This window comes from Lynx rufus, unplaced genomic scaffold (genome assembly GCF_022079265.1).
Source record: "Lynx rufus isolate CCGP_SWC_20201006 ecotype Redwood Valley unplaced genomic scaffold, mLynRuf1.p SCAF_5, whole genome shotgun sequence".
Classification (NCBI taxonomy): Eukaryota; Metazoa; Chordata; class Mammalia; order Carnivora; family Felidae; genus Lynx; species Lynx rufus.
In genome coordinates, this window is record NW_025814867.1 from 89,426,160 (window position 1) to 89,444,667 (window position 18,508).

Sequence of the window (18,508 nt, forward strand, 5' to 3'; positions counted from 1 at the left end):
TTTCAGTGTTCCCCGCCCCCCCGCCAGCCGGCAGAGTATTTCCACCGTTTATATTGAGGGTGTGTGGACTTGAGAGGGTATCAGGTTTGTGGGGTGGGCGTAAGAGAGTCCTTTGGTTCAGTTGTTCACTTTTTGTGGGCCTAAGACCTGATTTGTTTGCAACTTGCCTGGTCATTTGAGAGTTTCAAGTTTTGGGCATCTACATTTGCATCTTACCTTCTTCATTTGCTTACCAGTTTGGTTTCTGCTTTACTCATTTTATTTGGCACTTGAGGATATCCCTCGCTTTCTTCCATGTCAGCAAGGCAATCTGAAAGGTGTGTTTTCTGGGATTTGTCCAACATGTATGTGTTTTGAAGGGGCGGGGGGCTTTGTTTTGCTTTTTCTTTTTAAAGGTTTATTTATGTAAGTAATCTTTACACCCAACGTGGGGCTCAAACTCACCGCCCTGAGATCATGAGTTGCAAGTTCCTCCAACTGAGTCAGCCAGGCACCCAATGTGGGACTTTTTGGATTATCTTGTCTCTTTTTCTCTGCTAACAGCAGACAAAATCTTTTAATCTGCTGTTTGTGTACCATCTATGGATTTTTATGTTTTGTTTCAATTTGTCCTGGAACTTTTTGAATGAAATGTACAAGTTTTGTCTTTTACAATTAGAAAAGATAAATACATGCAGATGTAGGGAGAGATGTTCACCAGAGAGCTGTTTAATGATTATTTTTATTTGGAAATAGCCTAGTATCAAATAATATTCACAGAGTAAATTTTGCTACAACTTATCCTGCCATAAGAGTTGTGTGTGTGTGTCATGGAAGATGTTCATGATATGCTGTTGTGCACGACCCCATTTTTATTTATACAAACATACGTGTATTTATATTGAAAACATTCTGGAAGATGTCCAATATTTTGCGGTGACATCATTAGGGAATATTTTTGCTTACTTCTTGCTGATCTTTACTTTTTAAATGAAGACGAATTGTGCGGTTTTTAAGTAGAGGACGTAATTATTTACAAGAACACAAAGCAGCGGTTAGTAACCCATTTTCTAACTTCCGAGTTGTGTAACAATGGAATGTATATACCTTGTGGGGTAATGAACTCCCCAGGATGGAGAAGATCAAACAGAAGCTGGGTGACCTCTGGTCCAGGATTCCTGTCATTTTATGATTCAAAGATTCTCAATTAATTTATCTTTCCCCTGCCATTAGGTCAACCAATCAATGCCTCAGACAGATAAGCAAATATGCATCCCCCCGGAGCTGCCGGAATTGCTGAAGCAATTCACCAAAGCCGCCATTCGGACCCAGCCACAGGATCTCATCCAGTGGGCGGCTGAGTACGTACTCCTTCTCGCCTCAGCCCCAGGTTCCCATTGGAGGTGGAGGAGGGGTGGTCGTCCGGAAAACTGAGGAGGGTGTCAGGACTGCAGACTGGGAATCAGGACTGATTAGCATAATCTTTGTGATGTTCAGCTCTCGAATGGCTTTGATGCTTTAAAATCCACACCGCAAGAAAACACACCGGGCCGGGGTGGGTTGCCCTCCCGGGTGGGTTGCCCTCCCCTAAGCGACCCAGACTGAGCGACAGGCCGCTAGAGCACTCGGCCAAGTGTCCTGGGGCGATCAGCAGTAGAGTCCCACAGCTCGGCGGCACACGTCCCAGGGCGGTCCCTGCACCCCTCCCCCGTCCCAGAGGACACAGGCGCCTGGAGCCCCGCAGCAGCCGCGCCTGCAGTCAGTCCCTGGTCTAAACCAGGGCCGGGTCTCTGGTCTCACCACTAGAGAGCAGCAACGCGCCTCGGGGAGCGAGGCGATGTGGCCGCGGGCCGGGCAGCGCGCGCTCAGTCCACGCTGGTTCACCTCTGCGGTTGCGCTTTCTTGAGACCCGTTCCTCTGCGGCCGTTCAGCCCCGTTCTTGCCCCAGCCAGACATTCTGTACCTTGTCTTCGGGGAAATCGTTATTTTCTTTAGTGTTTCTCGGAGCTAATTTGTTCCCTCAACATGAAGATGTCCACCCAGTGCACGCCGCACTGAGGAGCAAGGAGGCAAAACGGGGTGCCCGAGGGCCGGAGGAGCGCGGGCCTGGCTGAAAACACCGTGCCTCTAGCTCAGGGCCCGTTTTCGGGAGCGACCCCCGGAGGCTGCTGGGTGGAAGGAGCTCACGCCGCGGTAGCCAGCCGCTGGCCCGGATTGCAACAGCTTTGCGCAGAAAGCCTCTCAGCTATGGAATTGCTTCTTAGACAGACATGCCCTCTCGAAACTGGGGATCTGGGGCTTGAGGCAGGGGGTGGGCGCTTACCAGACCTCCTGGACCATTTTCAGGCTAGTTTTACTGCTTAATGCTGACCTCCTCAGCAGCGTTTCAGGGGGAAAAGGGGAGTCAGAGAGGCTTGTGGAGCCTCGCCGGTCGGCTGGGGGAAGGGAGGAAGTCTTCAGCATGAGGAGTACTGAGCAGGTGGGAAGATGTGGGCACCTCGAGAAGGCGCACAGTGTTATCTGAGTGGAGCCTCAGTCTCTGAGTCGGTGCACTCCCGCTCCCGCTCAGGGTTTGGGTCAGGATGAAGCTTTCACAGATGGAAGGAAAATAAGCCAGTGGTGCTCGTAAAAGGGAACATAATGGGGTTGCTTTGCTAGTAACGAACACTGTTTCGTTTTCCATTCTAAATTTTATATATGCTCTCTCAGACTGAACTTTGGCATCAGAAGACTAATTTCTTTTGGCATACTCAGACAGACTTTGTTTTATACCATACAATAGTTTAAAGCCCCATTTTATTATGCTGCTGCTTTGTAACAAGGAAAATGACATTTCTTGCGATTGTCCCTGACATTTATGGGAGAAAACATTCCACTGTTGTAGCCAGCTTGCTCCCATTTTGTATCGTGTGCTATAAATTTTTTAAGTATCCGTGAAGAATCAGTTTGTAGTTTAACTGCAGTGAAAAAGGAGAGCGTGACCTGAGAGCACTCTCCATCTATTCAGACCTGAAAAGCACTTATCAGATGGTTTTATGTGACTTGCAAGCCCATGGCACTTTAGGAACCCCATAAAGTATTTCCAAGACAAAATATGTCTTAATTTTGTGCTTAATTCATCACAAGCAAGCATCTCCCTACATAGGTGCTCTCAGTGAAGAAATCATCTCCTGGACGTCAGCAGGACATACACTTGTCTCATGGTATGTGTGACCACACGAATTGGTCATAGATGCGAATAACCCTGCAACTGTTGGTTGCAAATGAAGCTAAATGACCCACAGGGTACTAAATCCGGGAGTACAGCCTCATTTTCACATTCTCTAAATAACTTGGCCAGAAAGTCCAAAGACACTGCTGCTGAGTCTCACTATCTGCACAGTCACTTCTGTCAAATGAGGTGCCATGTTTCTGTCTCTCCCATTTATGCCACCCAAGTTTCTCTAGTCCACTCCTGTTGTCAGTCTGAACCCACGTGTACCCCAACACTGCACACTGTAAAAGGCGTCCAGACAGTATTTCTTCTGCCCTCTCTGCTGCTGACGTCTGAGGGGTACCTGGAAGGTATTGTTTTAGGCCTTGTAGCTTTAGCTCTGCATTGGTCTGTGGCATAGGGACAGGCAGTGGTTCATCCCAATCATTGTATGGCTTGACCCTAAAATGGGCTTCTACAAAATTCCCTCTGCATTCTTTTTATACTACCCAGATCTGGGGAAAAAATAGTGAAAATATTTATTCATGAAAACTAAACCAGAGAGAGGCAGAGGCATGTGATCCAGGGATAATTACTAAGAAGTCTTTTGAAGGAGACAGTCCCTTCCCGACAGCATTGGTGACCCGTGTGTCAACTGCTTATGTCCATGCCTGCTGCAGGCAGCCCTTTTTATCTGAAGCCAGTTTTGAAACAGGACTCAGCATTTTTTTCACCTTGCATCAAAACAAAGTCCACGCCACAAAACATCTATGAGCAGGCAAGTTTTTATGAAAATTTTTGAGGGAAGGTAGAGAACAGTTTTACTTCACACACCCCACATAAGGTGGTCTCAACCCTCTGTGGCTTGTCTTCTCACGTGAGCCTCCCTTAGTGCCCTGCCAACCTTCTCTCCCTTCCTCCTTTAAGCCCAAGCCTCACCACCTCCAGCTGGAGACCTTTCCTGGATCACCCCTAGAGCGGCTTCCTCTCCTCCTCTTTCTTATACAGGTCACTTTAGTGCTCTTCCAGCTTTTTTCCAAGAGCTCATATCCCTACCCCCTACCTAATATCACCTTTTAGTATGTCAATAGCCATTTTACTGAAAATAAAGATTTTATGTTTGAAAGACAGTCCTCTAGGTAACTAGGATTCTTCCTCCATAAAAGAGAGAGGTGGATTTAAAATAACAGTGACCTTTTCCTCTCTATTATATATATATATATATATATATATATATATATATGTGTGTGTGTGTGTGTGTATGTGTGTGTGTGTGTGGTGTTATATATACATATATATATATAATGTGTATAATACATATAGTCTATGTACATATGTATGTATATGTGCATATGTGTATATACATATCATATATTATATAATTATATATAGTATGTGTAATGTATATGATAGGAGAGAGAAACAAATTACTGTTGTATTACATATATATTATATGCATATCTATTGTATAGAACACATATATATCTCCTATTATATATGTGTGTGTGTGTGTGTGTATGTATATGTGTGTGCGCGCACACACATGTGTATATAAAACACTTAGGAGGGGTGACTGGGGAAAAAACCCAGGCTCAAGATGCTTCAGGGAATTCCACACCAAAATTTTTATTGATCATTCCTCATCCTTAGAGAGAAGCAAATCTTTTTACTCCCTAAGTGTTCTTTATACCTTGAGGGGAAAGTAACATATTCAGGCTTTTCCTGTACATTGATGTAACGAAACAAAGTGTCTGGCATATAGAAGCCCCTAACAAATGCTCTTTCTCCATCCCCTCCCCTCAAGAAAAGGGGAAGGGGATTCTCAAAGCAGCCAGAGGCCACTGGCATATAGGATGTTCTCCCCACCCACCTAACTTTTTTCTTGTAGTTATTTTGGGGCTATGTCTCGTGGAGAGATTCCTCCAGTGAGAGAGCGGTCTGAGCGAGTGGCTTTGTCTAACTGGGCAGAGCTTACACCTGAGCTGCTAAAGATCCTGCATTCTCGGGTAAGGGCTGCACCCCAGCATCAAGGGGGAGGATGGGCAATGCTGAGTCCAGGTGGATAAAAACAAAAGCTCACCATCCTCTGTCCAGCCAGCTGGCCACTCAGTATCATGAAATTCACTAAAGATGCCTTGGAAGTAAATCTTCTCTTGGGGAAATAGGAATGATAATGAAATAGACCGTAAGCTGAGTTATCAGTGGAGTCATCCCAGGTTTCCCTGAAGCTGGCAGAATGTCCAGGGGCTCAATTCAATACTAATCCCCTCACCCCAGAGGAGTGCAGATCCAGAGTCCCTTCACAATGTCTGCCTTACTCATCAAGATCATAATATGATGCCGGTCACAGTTTGGAGAGGAGCGTGATTTAGTTCCCCAGTTATCTCAGGTGCAGACATAACCTAGCTTTTGGAGAAAATCCTGGCTCTCTTCACAGCCACATAATTCTGGGAACTTCCCAGTGAGTGGATGAGGAAGGTCTGACTTGACAAAGCTGCAGCTTGGCCAGTTCTCAGGCAATAATGTTTAGCACCACCAAACTCCACTTTAAAATCCAGGACAGAGATGATTGCGGTGATTCAGGACTGACAGCCAACTGCCTTGCTCCCAGAGGCTTAGCATTTCACTAGAGTGAGAGGGGCAGGGAAGGTGCAGTAGTACTTTGTTGGGGCATCTGTAGCCTTCTTACATCGTTGGCCAACAACTGGCCGTTTGTTCCCTTCCTCCTCTTAACCATCAAGCACCTTATGCAACAGATGTGACAGAGATCTGACATGCCTGGGACCAAGTAATATTAGGCATCCAGACCACAGACCCCATAGTATTCTTGGGAAAGTGTGAGGGTTGCATGGGAAGTCTAGTGCAAAGATGTCCATAGACCCTAGGAGCAAGAGACTTAATATCTAGTTTTTATTTCCTCACTGATCAGTGGTCTCAGACAAGTCTTCTGCCCCTTGGCGTTTCATTTTCAGTCTATCCTACCTGCCAAACTAGGGACAAACTAGGGATGAAACGGCAGACAATAAAAGCATCAGAAAAAAACGAAAATGTAATAAGTGTATTATTTCCCTATGATTTTCACATCTAGAGTTAAAATGATTGAATTATACCTCGGCATGCTTTCCACTCCACTGAATGTTTCTCTACCCTACGAAGAGAACTGCCAGGGTCCACCCCTGACCACCACCCCCTACCAAACCCTTTGCTGTGTGCTGGGAGAACATGGGCTTTGCTGTGCATTGTCCCTCGGGGCATCCTCTCATCCTGTCCCTCGTTCTCTGTCTTGTGTCCGTGCCCTGGCCTGCAGGTTGCTGGCAGACTGATCATCCACGTAGATGAGCTGGCCCAGATATGGAAGGTGCTGAGTCTCCCAACAGATCTGTTTAACAGTGTGATGAACGTGGGCCGCTTCACGGAGGAGATTGAGTGGCTGAAGTTTTTAGCCCTTGCTTGCAGTTCTCTTGGAGTTGTAAGTGAGCTTTACTGCTTTTTTGTTCCTTACGGGAAAAGCTCTGTCTGAGCCTGGAAGAGCAGTGGCTCTGCACACAGGGTCAGTTTCCTGGGCTGAGGATGAGTATGCCTCTTTTGTCTACTTCTCTTCCTCTCTGAGTTAGGTCTTTCCTCTGCTCATCAGCCAGAAGCAGGGGGAAGGAGGAGAGAGGGGAAAACTGTCATCAGACCCTGGGGAGAGGTTATTAGAATGTGGATTTTGGATTATTTGTGAATTTCAGACATTGCACTCAGATTTATTTCTGTCACCACTCCACCCATATTCCTAAAGATAACCAAGAGCCAGCTGTAGATTTGCTTATACTTGGGTTTCAGATACCTAGAAGATATACCAATAGAGACTTTTAAAAAGATGTACAGCCTTATAGAAACTACTATTTGATAAGCTTAACTGTATATAAAAATCAGAGACGAGAGAGCAGGAAAGGAGATATGAGGCTATTTCCAGACTTATAGTCTTGACATCATCATGGATGCAGGATGCTCATACAAATTCATGCCTTTTCCAAATTTGACTTGATTTACAATTGGAAAAGGAATGTTTCTGTTTTAAAGAAAAAGATACTGCACACAGTTCATATATATATATATATATATATATATATATATATATTTAGGTATCCTCTTAGATGTGGACTCACTCTTGTTAAACACTGTTATAATAGCTTAAATGAAAATGAATCTGGGGGCACCTCGGTGGCTCACTCGGTTAAGCATCTGACTTTGGCTCAGGTCATGATCTCGTGGTTCATGTGTTCCAGCCCTGCATCAGGCTCTGTGCTGACAGCTCAGAGCCTGGAGCCTGCTTCAGATTCTGTGTCTCCCTTTTTCTCTGCTCCTCCCCCATTTGCACTCTATCTCTGTCTCTCAAAAACGAACAAATGTTAAAAAAATAATAAAAATAAATAAAACGAATCAGAAACATGGTTTTTTAAAAATCCCTGGAATACATGCAAGTTTGAAAGTTAATGAGAAAATCATTGCCTCCACCAAAAGCAAATGGTACACAGAGGTAGTTTGAATCAGTCAACAAATCTAAACACCATCTTATTCTTTGTTCTTGAATATGCTTGGGATATGTATCTGACATTTTTGTTTCTGACAAAAGTTACGAGAAATAACTACATAGTTCAACTTTTCCTATGGGTTTCCCCTACAACTTTCATTACAATCATTTCTTTTTTATAATTTTTTTAATGTATATTTTTGAGAGAGACTGAGAGACAGAGTGTGAGTGGGGGAGGGTCAGAGAGAGAGGGAGACACAGAATCTGAAGCAGGCTCCAGGCTCTGAGCTGTCAGCACAGAGCCTGACCTGGGGCTCAAGCTCACAGACTGCGAGATCACCACCTGAAGTTGGACACTTAACCAACTGAGCAACCTAGGTGCCCCATCATTATAACCATTTCTTCAGAGACAAGGTGAGGAGAGGCCATTCATTCATGGTTTTTTGTCTCATTGTCCTAATAATAACATTATATAATGAATAAATTGCTCTCCTCCAAAGAGGAGAGGAAAATGCAGCCAGAGTAGATGTTTTGCCTGTCATCACTATCACACTTCTGTGGAAATAGCCCCAAAGATTGGGGGAAATCCAGAAGGGAAAATTAAAAATTGACACATTTTATTAAATTCTCATAGGGTCGCAAATGTATTCATACTACTTGCAGAAGTGTTTGGGGTGAGGAGAGGGGAACATACTGTATTTTATCTGTAGTTTGTTATTTTTTCAAAGTTTATTTATTTTGAGAGAGAGAGACAGAGAGGGGGGAGAGGCAGAGAGAGAATCCCAAGCAGGCCCCATACTGTCACTGTACAGCCCAGTTTGGGACTGGATCTAATGAACTGAGGGATCATGACTTGAGCCAAAACCAAGAGTTGGCCGCTTAACCGACTGAGCCACCCGGGAACCCCTGTCTGTAGTTAATTCTGATTTTCCTGGTCTACCCTACCCACAAAGGGTTGAGTAAGAAAATAAGTAGATTCGATCTAGTCCAGGAATTTTAGTCTGACGCAGTAACTGAAACAGCTTTGAGGTAAAGGCCCAGCCTCTCAGATTTCTTCACACCACCCCACTCTTCAAGATGGCAGCAGAGTGCATAATAGGGAAAGAGTGACTTCAGGACTGCAAAGCCACCAAAGAAAGGGGTTCCCACATCCCTTGGTGAGGTGTGTGAGTCCTTTCCTTGTCCACATACCTCACAGGAACCAAGAGTAACTATGGAAAGCTAAATTCCATTCCTCCCTCTGCTTAGCTCACAGCGCAGCTGCTTAGGTTTACTTTGATATGTCTGCCTCCAAGCTGGGGAGGAGAAACCATGAGGGGAATTGTATCTTTCTACCTCCTTCTAAAATGAGGAGGTTGAATTAGATGTTCCATGAAGTTCTTTCATCTCTAACATTCTGTGATTCTATTCCCCCTTCTCTGCTTCCACTGAGATACCCTCAGGCCTGGCTTTGGATAACAGTGAGCTCCTCCAATACTGAGAGGTCCTGAGGTATCTGTGCCCCTCCTCATCCCAAGATCATAGAACACCTAGAGGTGAAGTCAGTCTAAAGGGCTAATCTGTAAATAAAAGGTGCTCTGTGAATCCAGGAATAGGCCCATTTTACCCATTTTTTTCATGCTGGACTATTGCTAGGAACTTAAAAGTGGAGATAGGAGCCATCAGTCTGGTGGAGGCTTTGCATTCTAGTTAAGTCATAAATCCTTAGAGGCAAGCCCAGGAATTTCCTCCTTCCTTTGCCAATTCACCAGCCAGCCATGATCTTGGTGCCATTTAGAAAAACCACTTCCCTCCTTACAGTCTACTGGCAGGAATTTTAGATAGCAGGTACTTTCTTGAGCTCTCTGGCTCTACACTCATGATTCAAAAGACTGTGGCACGCAGACTTGTATTCCTCTTCTCTCTCAGCACTCCTTCCGTTAGACTAGCATATATTACCTCCTGTTCCACTGAGACTGGTTATAGAAAAGGAAGATCGTGTAATTGTGTTCACTGGAAGGAAGGACATATTTTGTTAGCAAATGATTCACTTTCTGAGCCTTTCACCTCTGGGTTTGAAAATGAGTCTCAGAAAATGCTTATAAAGGCTCTCTTTATGAAGTAGAGCCCCACATGACCAAAAAAAATCTTGTGCAACAGAAGGCAGATCCCTGTTTATGTTAGATTTATTTAAGTTTTCCAAAAAACTCTTGTCCAGAGAATTCTTTACCCATTCATCCATGTATTAAATCTTTTAAAACATTTTAAAATCTTATGAAGACAATAGAGCTTAAAGGTTTGTGTTTGAGTGATCAGCAAAAGATACTATTTAGAGTAGAAAGCACCTGCATTAGCTTGTAGAGCTGCCAGAACGAAGTACCACAGACTGGGCAGCTTAAACACCAGGAATTTATTGTCTCTCAGTCCTGGAGGCTGGAAGTCTGAGATCAAGGTGTCTGAGGCCACTCGCCTTGGCTTGTAAATAGCCCTTGTCTCTCTGTTTCTTCATATGGCTGTCCCTCTGGGTATGCATATATCTGGTGTCTCTATGTCCTAATCTCCTCTTCTTATAAGAACAGCAGTCCTATTGGGTTAGGGCCCACTCTGATGACTTAATTTTAACTTAATTACCTCTTTAAAGGCCCCATCTCCAAATATAGTCACATTCTGAGGTCCTGGGGTTAGGGCTTCAATATATGAATTTTGGATGAACACAGTTCAGCCCTTAACAGCACCCCCACCTGGATGAGTCTGCAGAACAAAGGCAGTAGGGGATTCTTTTTTTATTTTATTTATTTAAAGAGAAGCAGAGAGGATGAGCCCTGAATGGAGATCATAGAGTCCCCAAACCCCTTTGACGTCATGTCAAGTACATGCCCCTCCCTCTCCCTGACAGCCTCTTACCCAGCCTTTTGTCTGCCTGCATCTCACCCTCCTTCCTGGAAGTGCCTGGCCCTCTGCCACATACAGCACTTCACAGGATTTCCAGGTGAGGACTCCCGAGGGCAGGGGAGAGTCAATGAAAGTGGCCTACTGCAAACCAAAATTTCTTTGACATAATGTGTCTTATCATTTTAAAATTCATGTGCATTGATGCTTCTGTTTCATAAAATGGCAATGTTTGTAAATGCAGAGAAACAAAATGTAAATATTCAATCAATTAAAATTAATAGTTAATGCAAAAAATGTTTAAATCACTTGTCACTTTTAGGAAGATGGCCAAGTTTACTCAGCATCCTCATATACCTCCTGACATACCCATTTACACCCCTGGGTAACACACACCAGTTAAAGAACCATTATTGAGACTTCCATTATATTCAGGGGGAGGAAGGGAACAGAACAGCTAATAGCAATTGCAAAGAAAGAACTGTGCTGGCCAGCCTTTGGGGAGATAGTGCAGCTGCCTTTTCTTTCACCCAGGCACACCCAGTTCACCACTCCAGACTCATTTTTCACTGATCCCTGGAAGGTTTTTAAGGATAATCTGCACATCATCTGTTTTGGTAAACCATCAAGACATTTTTGCTGACCTATCTTTGCTAATTCAGAACTAAACAATCCTTTCTTTGAATCACTTCTTTCCTTTATCCCATAATTTCACAACTTTTTCACTTGTGAAATTTATATAAACAGTAGGTTTATTTAAAGACACAGGTGAGTAAAACCTCAGTTCTGAACATGATCTTTTAAATGTTCAAGTTTCATTGTAAGCAGTGTTTGTTTCTGTACCATAAACCTTCTGGAATCCATCATCTACTTAATATTTTCCCAGCAACAACAAGGTGAATGTTATGTCATATAAAATACTAGGTGTTTTGGGGCACCTGGTGGCTCAGTCAGTTAAGTGCTCGACTCTTGATTATGGCGCAGGTCATGATCCCAGGGTTGTGGGATCGAGCCCTGTGTCAGGCATCATGCAGAGCGTGGAGCCTGCTTGGGATTCTCTCCCTTCCTCTCCTTCTGTCCCTACCCTGCTTGCAGGCATGCACACTCTCACTCTTTCTCAAAAAATAAAAAAAAATTAAAAAAAACATACTAGGTGTTCTGGGGCACCTGGGTGGCTCAGTCGGTTGAGCATCCGACTTCGGCTCAGGTCATGATCTCACAGTTCATGGTTCGAGCCCCGCATTGGGCTCTGTGCTGACAGCTTGGAGGCTGGAGCCTGCTTCAGATTCTGTGTCTCCCTCTCTCTCTCCGCCTCCCCTGCTCACGCTGTCTCTCTCTCTCAAACATAAATAAATGTAAAAAAAAAATAGTAGGTGTTCTGATTAGATGGATCTACGTGTTTTAGAAGAAGTGGTTTTAATGTTCAGTGTCACTTTTCCTGTATCCAGGACTCCTATCTTCCCAGGACTCACCTTCTCCTCCCTCCTTGCCCCTACTGTGGCACTGTTCCACAGACTGCTGGAGCATATAAACTAGACTAATTACCTCAGCTCTTTAGAGGTAAGATTGGAAAGCAATAAGAATAATTTTAATTTTTTATAATATAAAAATTGTGAGGTTATTCTGATTAAAGTAATAAATATCGTAAAGTATTGAGCAGTTCATAAACTTAGTCCCTTGAGAGTATCCCTCCAACAAAGAAAGGAAAGGAAAAAAAGAAAGACACCCAGGATATCAATATTTTTTAGATCGAATTAAATGACATTTGGGGGTAAAAAATATTTAAGCTTTCCAGAGTATTACATCATTCCCATTTCATTTTATGAGAGCAATATTTTTGTTTTCTTTCTGGCTTCTAAACTCATCTTAGGAATTTAATTTGGAATAGTGACTTTTTTTCTCATTTTATCTTATGGCTTTATAGACCATTGCCAAAACTCTCAAGATAGTGTGTGAAGTGTTATCATCTGACCATGACTGTGGACCTCCCCGGATCCCATTTAGCACCTTCCAGTTTCTGTACACATATATTGCCGAAGTGGATGGGGAGATCTCTGCCTCACACGTCAGCCGAATGCTGAACTACATTGAACAGGAAGTGTAAGTAAACTGTTACACATTGAAGGGGAAAGAATACCAATAAAACAAACATGGCAGGCCAAGATATAGGGAAGTTACTACATTATACTGCCTTGGAACAGAGAAATGTTGTGAAGAACAAGAAATAAGGACCCAAAAGCAAAGGGGAAAGGGCAAAAAGAATGGCATAGGACAGTGATTCTGGTGAGGGGTTGGAAATGCTACTTCTCAGGCTGTTGCCTAAAATACCCAGTCACAAACTCAGGGGCAGGGCCCAGGCATCTGTGTCTTAGCAAGCCCCCCAGATGATTCTGGCTCACACTCAGGTTTGACGAGTAGGGTAGGAGTGGAGGAGGGGGAGGAGCAGGGGGCCAAGAGGTCAGAGAAAAAGAGGGTGATAAGGGCAGAAGCCACAGCAGAATTCACTTGGAGTGAGAGAGTTAATGTATTGTCTTTCTTAAGACTGATTGTTAAACGAACTAACCCCAGATATATATTTTTCCCAAACAGAATTGGTCCTGATGGTTTAATCAAGGTCAACGACTTTACCCAAAACCCCAGGGTTCGGCTGGAGTAAAAGCACAGTTTTGGCAATTTTAAAGGAAGATACAGAGATGATTGAGCTTCAGAATGACTGAATCCCACGTGCCATCCAATGTCAACTTTCTTGTACAACTGGTACACACTAATAAACAATTAGGCAAACATGTGAAACCAGAAATGTGTGGAATTAAGATGTAAAATTGTTGGAACAAAACACCTACATTAACAGAAGATTAGTATTCTTCCCATATGGACACTGAATGAAAGTGGCTAACAAAGCGTGGATAGAAAATGTATCTCAAGTCAAAGCCAGGCTGGCAGATTTTCAAAGGTAGAACGTTAACCAGACACAGTTTTGATGTTTTGTGACTATTAGGCATAACTTAGATAAATATCTTTTACATGGTCAACCCACATTTTTACCAGTTTAGTTCTCCATTTGTGGGTGTGATGCTCGTCATTCATTCACTCACTCACTCTCCAGTATTTATTGAGAGGATTAGATGGATCTACGTGTTTTATGTGAGGAATAGGACTGACAGACAAAATACAGGACACCCAGTTTAGTTTGAATTTTGGATAAACAGATAACTTTTCAGTATTTTTGCTTTGTTTTGTTTTGTATTCTTGCTAAACCTGGCAACCCAGCTAGGAAATATGCTGGCTTCTGGGCATATACAAATAAATCATATCTGAATTCTGCCCTCATGAACTTAAATCACTTTAATGTAAGTCACACTGAGATGTACTATAACATGTTTCAGAGGTCAGTATTAAAGTGTCAACGTCAGCAGATTCCTCTGACACCAGATACAGATATAATGGGTCCCTCTTGGGAATTGCCCTGCATGAGTTCAAGACCTCTGACATGGTCACTGAAAGATTTTTCTTTCTTCCAGGAAGCAGACGAGATGAACAGACTATAGGGTCATTGTTCTTAAGGCCAGGTGTGCCAAGATTGCTGGATTCCTTCCTTCTGTAATACTCTTCTCTCATAAAAGTTGTTTTTGTGTAACAATCAGGTTAGCATGCCTTTTCATATACACATATCTTCCTACTGAATTGGGGAGAAATGTGTCTATTTAGTAAAAGTAAAATAAGTAAAGATAAATAAGAGAAGATCGTGAAGGGACGTCACCGTAGGTCTTTTATTTTGGCCTAGAGTAAAAGAATAAAGAGCTGAAACACATTCTCCCCCCACGGTCATCCAGCTGCACCTGCAGGGGGTGGGCAACAAGCAATTTGTCCCTGCTGACTGCCATCTTAGCCAAAGAGGCCTATCATGTCTATCCACTCCTGGACCCGGGGCTGCTGGAAAAGGCTGAAGCCCTGCAGGTGAGACCTGGCACCCTGATGAACTGGGATTAGGGAATGAGTGTGAAGTCCTCTAACCTGCCTCAGTCTCTCCATTTCTCTTTCACTGTGACCAAAGAGTTCAAATAGGATCTTGCCTGGGAGTGGGGAGTGAAGGGGAGCAGAGGGAATAGCCCCAATTTAAAAGGACCTAAGACAAGTTAAGGTCATAGACGAAAGCAGAAGGGGCCTTTGTATGTCTGAGAAAACGGACTGAAATTAGAAACTAAACCTCAGGAGCCCTGAGCATAATCCCACAAGAGTGAGGCAATGCGACCCCAGCCATCAAAGTGAATACTGGACCCATGTATGAAGTCACTGATGGTACTGTAGCCATCCACTGAAACTGAGCACAGTCGGCAGTGCCACTAGTTCATCTTCTAAACTTGATGTCTGCCATTTTCCTCCTCTCCTGCCCTGGCTCACTGCGGCGATGCTTCCTCTAAGCCACTGATACCGCTAAGCCACAGATGCTCATCAGAGACAGCCTTTATAGCACGTCAGCCAAATCAACCTACTTCAGCAGTCACCCCAAAGGTGAAAAACAGCTGGCCTCGGCCTGTGCTGTGCTGTAGTAACAATATTATAAATACTATATCAGTGATAATTGCCAACATGTATTAAGCACTTACTATGGGTAGCCACTATGCACAACACTTTATATAAATTTTCTTTACAGCCTGACCTTGTAAAGTCAGTACTATTCTTCCCATTCTATAGCTGAAGAAACAGCCTTAGAGAAATTAAGTTGTTCACTGCCACTGGTGAGAAGGAATTTGCATCCAGGCTTTTCTGACTCCAACCTTGTGCTGTCTTGTTTGCTCAATGCTTTTAGTAGTATCTCCCCAGAAACAGCCTCTGAGATAAGAATTTAAGTGCAAATAAAAAAAATAAAAAATAAATAAAAAGAATTTAAGTGCAAATAGCTTATTTGGGAGGCAATTTCAGGAACAGTGGAAAGGGAGTAGGAAAAGTAATATAGTGAAGGAAAGAAAGTCAATAGACAGTGTGTTACCAGGCAGTTATCCCTAAAGTCCAGTTGTGCTGGAGGACTCTGGGAGACAGGGTGGAACACATGGAAGAATTATCCCAATCTGAGGGACGAGGAAGCTCTTCATCGTCGGCTACAGGCTGCTTCCTCACCCAGTTCTCCTCTGTCATTGAGGGCTGTTTCCAGGGGCATTAACTTACTTGCCTGGCTTAAGGCCTGAGCTCGCTCCTTTTGCTGCAGAAAAAAAAAAAAAATGCTCTCAGGTGGGAAGTCCTAGGTGTTTACAATAAGCAGCTTTTGAAGGCATTTGCATGGGGTACCACCAACAACTGCTGCAATACCTTACAGAGATTTCAGTAAAGAAAAATTTTTAGCATTTTAATCGCTATTGTTTCTCTCCTTGGGTTAGGCACAAGTCCGTAGGGGCAGCAGGGCAGGCAGTAAGTGACTGACAGTGTGTGTTAAAATCACACTTGACCCTCAAACCTGGCACATGGTCCCAAACCAATGGTTTCTTCCTTGTGATGAGATCATTCCAAGGGGGTTTTCTTGGTCCTTGATGCCAACAGACCCTTGTCAGATCCTTTCCATTAGCCTTCCTATTATAACCAGAAAAAACTGAATCCTAGCATGACCTCAGCCAAGCTGTCAAACTGAGACCCCTGTAACATATGGTTTATATTTCTCCTTAAAAAGAAAAACATTCAGGAAGCAATAAAATCAGGATTTTATAAAGAAAAAGAAGTGGGCTCTTTCCTTCCTAAATTAAGCTATTTTGATTAAAGTGAAGACTGCAGATACATTTAAAGCTTCAGTGGGAAATGCAAAGATTATGGCTCAATTCCATTTTCTCTGTGCTTCATGCCCTCTTTCCCCTTGACACTGTTTAATCAGACACCTCACCATCCCTAGTTAACCAACATCCAAGATCACCAGGGTCCTACAATAGGAGCTGGACACTCACATGTGGAAAGTTGATTTTGAATTACATATGAATAGGATTCTTAACCTAAAATCCTTGGAGAGGCTCCTGAATGTTTCTGATAACTATATATATATATATATATATATATGAAATGTGCACATTATATATATATATATGAGTACTATATATGTATATATATATGAAATGTGCACATTAGCATTTTTCTGGGGAAAAATACAAAGCTTTTAGCAAATTTTCAAAATTGTATATGATCAAAAAAGGTTAAGAACCTTTGGGTAACAAATAATTCCACAAGGCACTAAATGGCTTGAGGAAAAGCAACAGGGTAGTCTCAGATTTTTCTAAGCAGAACCAAGCTCATACTTCCAACATGTAATTTATAATCCAGTCCACAGCTTCTTACTTTTTGATTCTTATATCCTGGCTATAAATCATAACTGTGTTTTTAGATTTTCATATATTTTGCAACTTTGCTTGTTTTCTATAAACTGAAATTGGGTTGACATGAACAGACACTTTCACACTTCAAAAGTGAGCCAATTGGAAAAGCCATTGATCCAATGCTGTAAATTATAACACTGCCTAGACTAAGCAGAGTCACTAACCATGACACTAGAGGGACCTAAAGTTCCACAACAGGCTCAAAGGGCTGAGTCCTGAATAATCCTAATAACAGACCATCAAAATAGATAAAGCAAAACTGACAGAATGAAAGGAGAAATAAACAGCCATATAATAATAGTTGGAGACATGAATACCACCCTTTCAATAATGGATACAACAACTAGACAGAAGATAAGGAAATACAGGACTTAAGTAACACAATAAACCAAGTAAATCTAACAGACATATATTGAACATTCCATCCAACAACAGCATACACATTCTTTTCATGCACATGGGACATTTTCTGAATAGACCAGATGTTAGACCACAAATTAGGTCTCAATAGATTTAAAAAGATAGATTATGGGATGAGCACTGGGTGTTGTATGGAAACCAATTTGTCAATAAACTTCATATATAAAAAAAAAAAAAAGATAGATTATCATGCAAAGTCCCTTCTCCACTTATAACAGGATGAAGTTAGATATCAAAAATAAAACTGAGAAGGTCACAAATTTGTGGAAATTAAACAACATACTCTTAACCAATGGATCAAAAAAGAAATCACAAGAGAAATTAGAAAGTACTTTGAGCTCAATGAAAAAAACAGAACATGGCAAAACTTACAGGATACAGTAAAAGTAGTGCTAAGGGAAAAATTTACAAATGCTTACATTAAAAACCAAGAAAGATCACAAATCAACTGCCTAACTTTACAACTTAAGGAGCCAAAAAAGAAAAACAAAAAAAACCTGAACCTGAAGCTAGCTGAAGGTAAGAATAATGATTAAAGCAGAGATAGAGAACAGAAAAACATTAGAAAAAATCCATGAAACCAAAAGTTGATTTTTCAAAAGATCAACAAAATCGACAAAACATTAGCTAGATGGACTAAGAAAAAAAGAGAAAAGACTGAAATTACTAAAATCAGAAATGAAGTAGTGACATTACTACTGATTCTACAGAAATAAATATAAAAGAGTACTTTGAACACATTGGATAACCTACACTAAATGGGACAAATTCCAGAAATCAAACCTACCAAGACTACCAATCATGAAGAAATTGAAAATCTGAATAGACCTGTAATAAAGAGATTGAAGCTGCAGTCAAAAATCTCCTGACAGGGGCACCTGAGTGGCTCAGTTGGTTGAGCGGCCAACTTCAGCTCAGGTCATGATCCTGTGGTCTGTGAGTTCAAGCCCCGTGTCCAGCTCTGTGCTGACAACTTGGAACATGGTGCCTGCTTCGGATTCTGTGTCTCCCTCTCTCTCTGCCCCTCCCCTGCTTGCTCTCTGTCTGTCTCTCTCTCAAAAATAACAAACATTAAAAATTATTTTTTTAATCTCCTAATAATGAAAAGTCCTGGACCTGAGGGCTTCCCTAGTGAATATTACCAAACACTTAAATAGGAATTAATATTAATTATTCTTA

At 42.4% G+C, this 18,508-nt stretch overlaps 1 protein-coding gene across 1 annotated transcript; it reads left to right on the forward strand.

Annotated features, from left to right (window-relative positions):
• The first annotated feature begins 1,224 nt into the window (after positions 1-1,224).
• On the forward strand, positions 1,225-13,212 carry ROPN1 (rhophilin associated tail protein 1). The gene is made up of 5 exons (XM_047098688.1): positions 1,225-1,340; positions 5,061-5,178; positions 6,480-6,641; positions 12,481-12,656; positions 13,146-13,212. The coding sequence occupies exons 1-5, from the start codon at positions 1,225-1,227 to the stop codon at positions 13,210-13,212; spliced, it is 639 nt and encodes a 212-aa protein (XP_046954644.1).
• Positions 13,213-18,508: the final 5,296 nt, after the last annotated feature.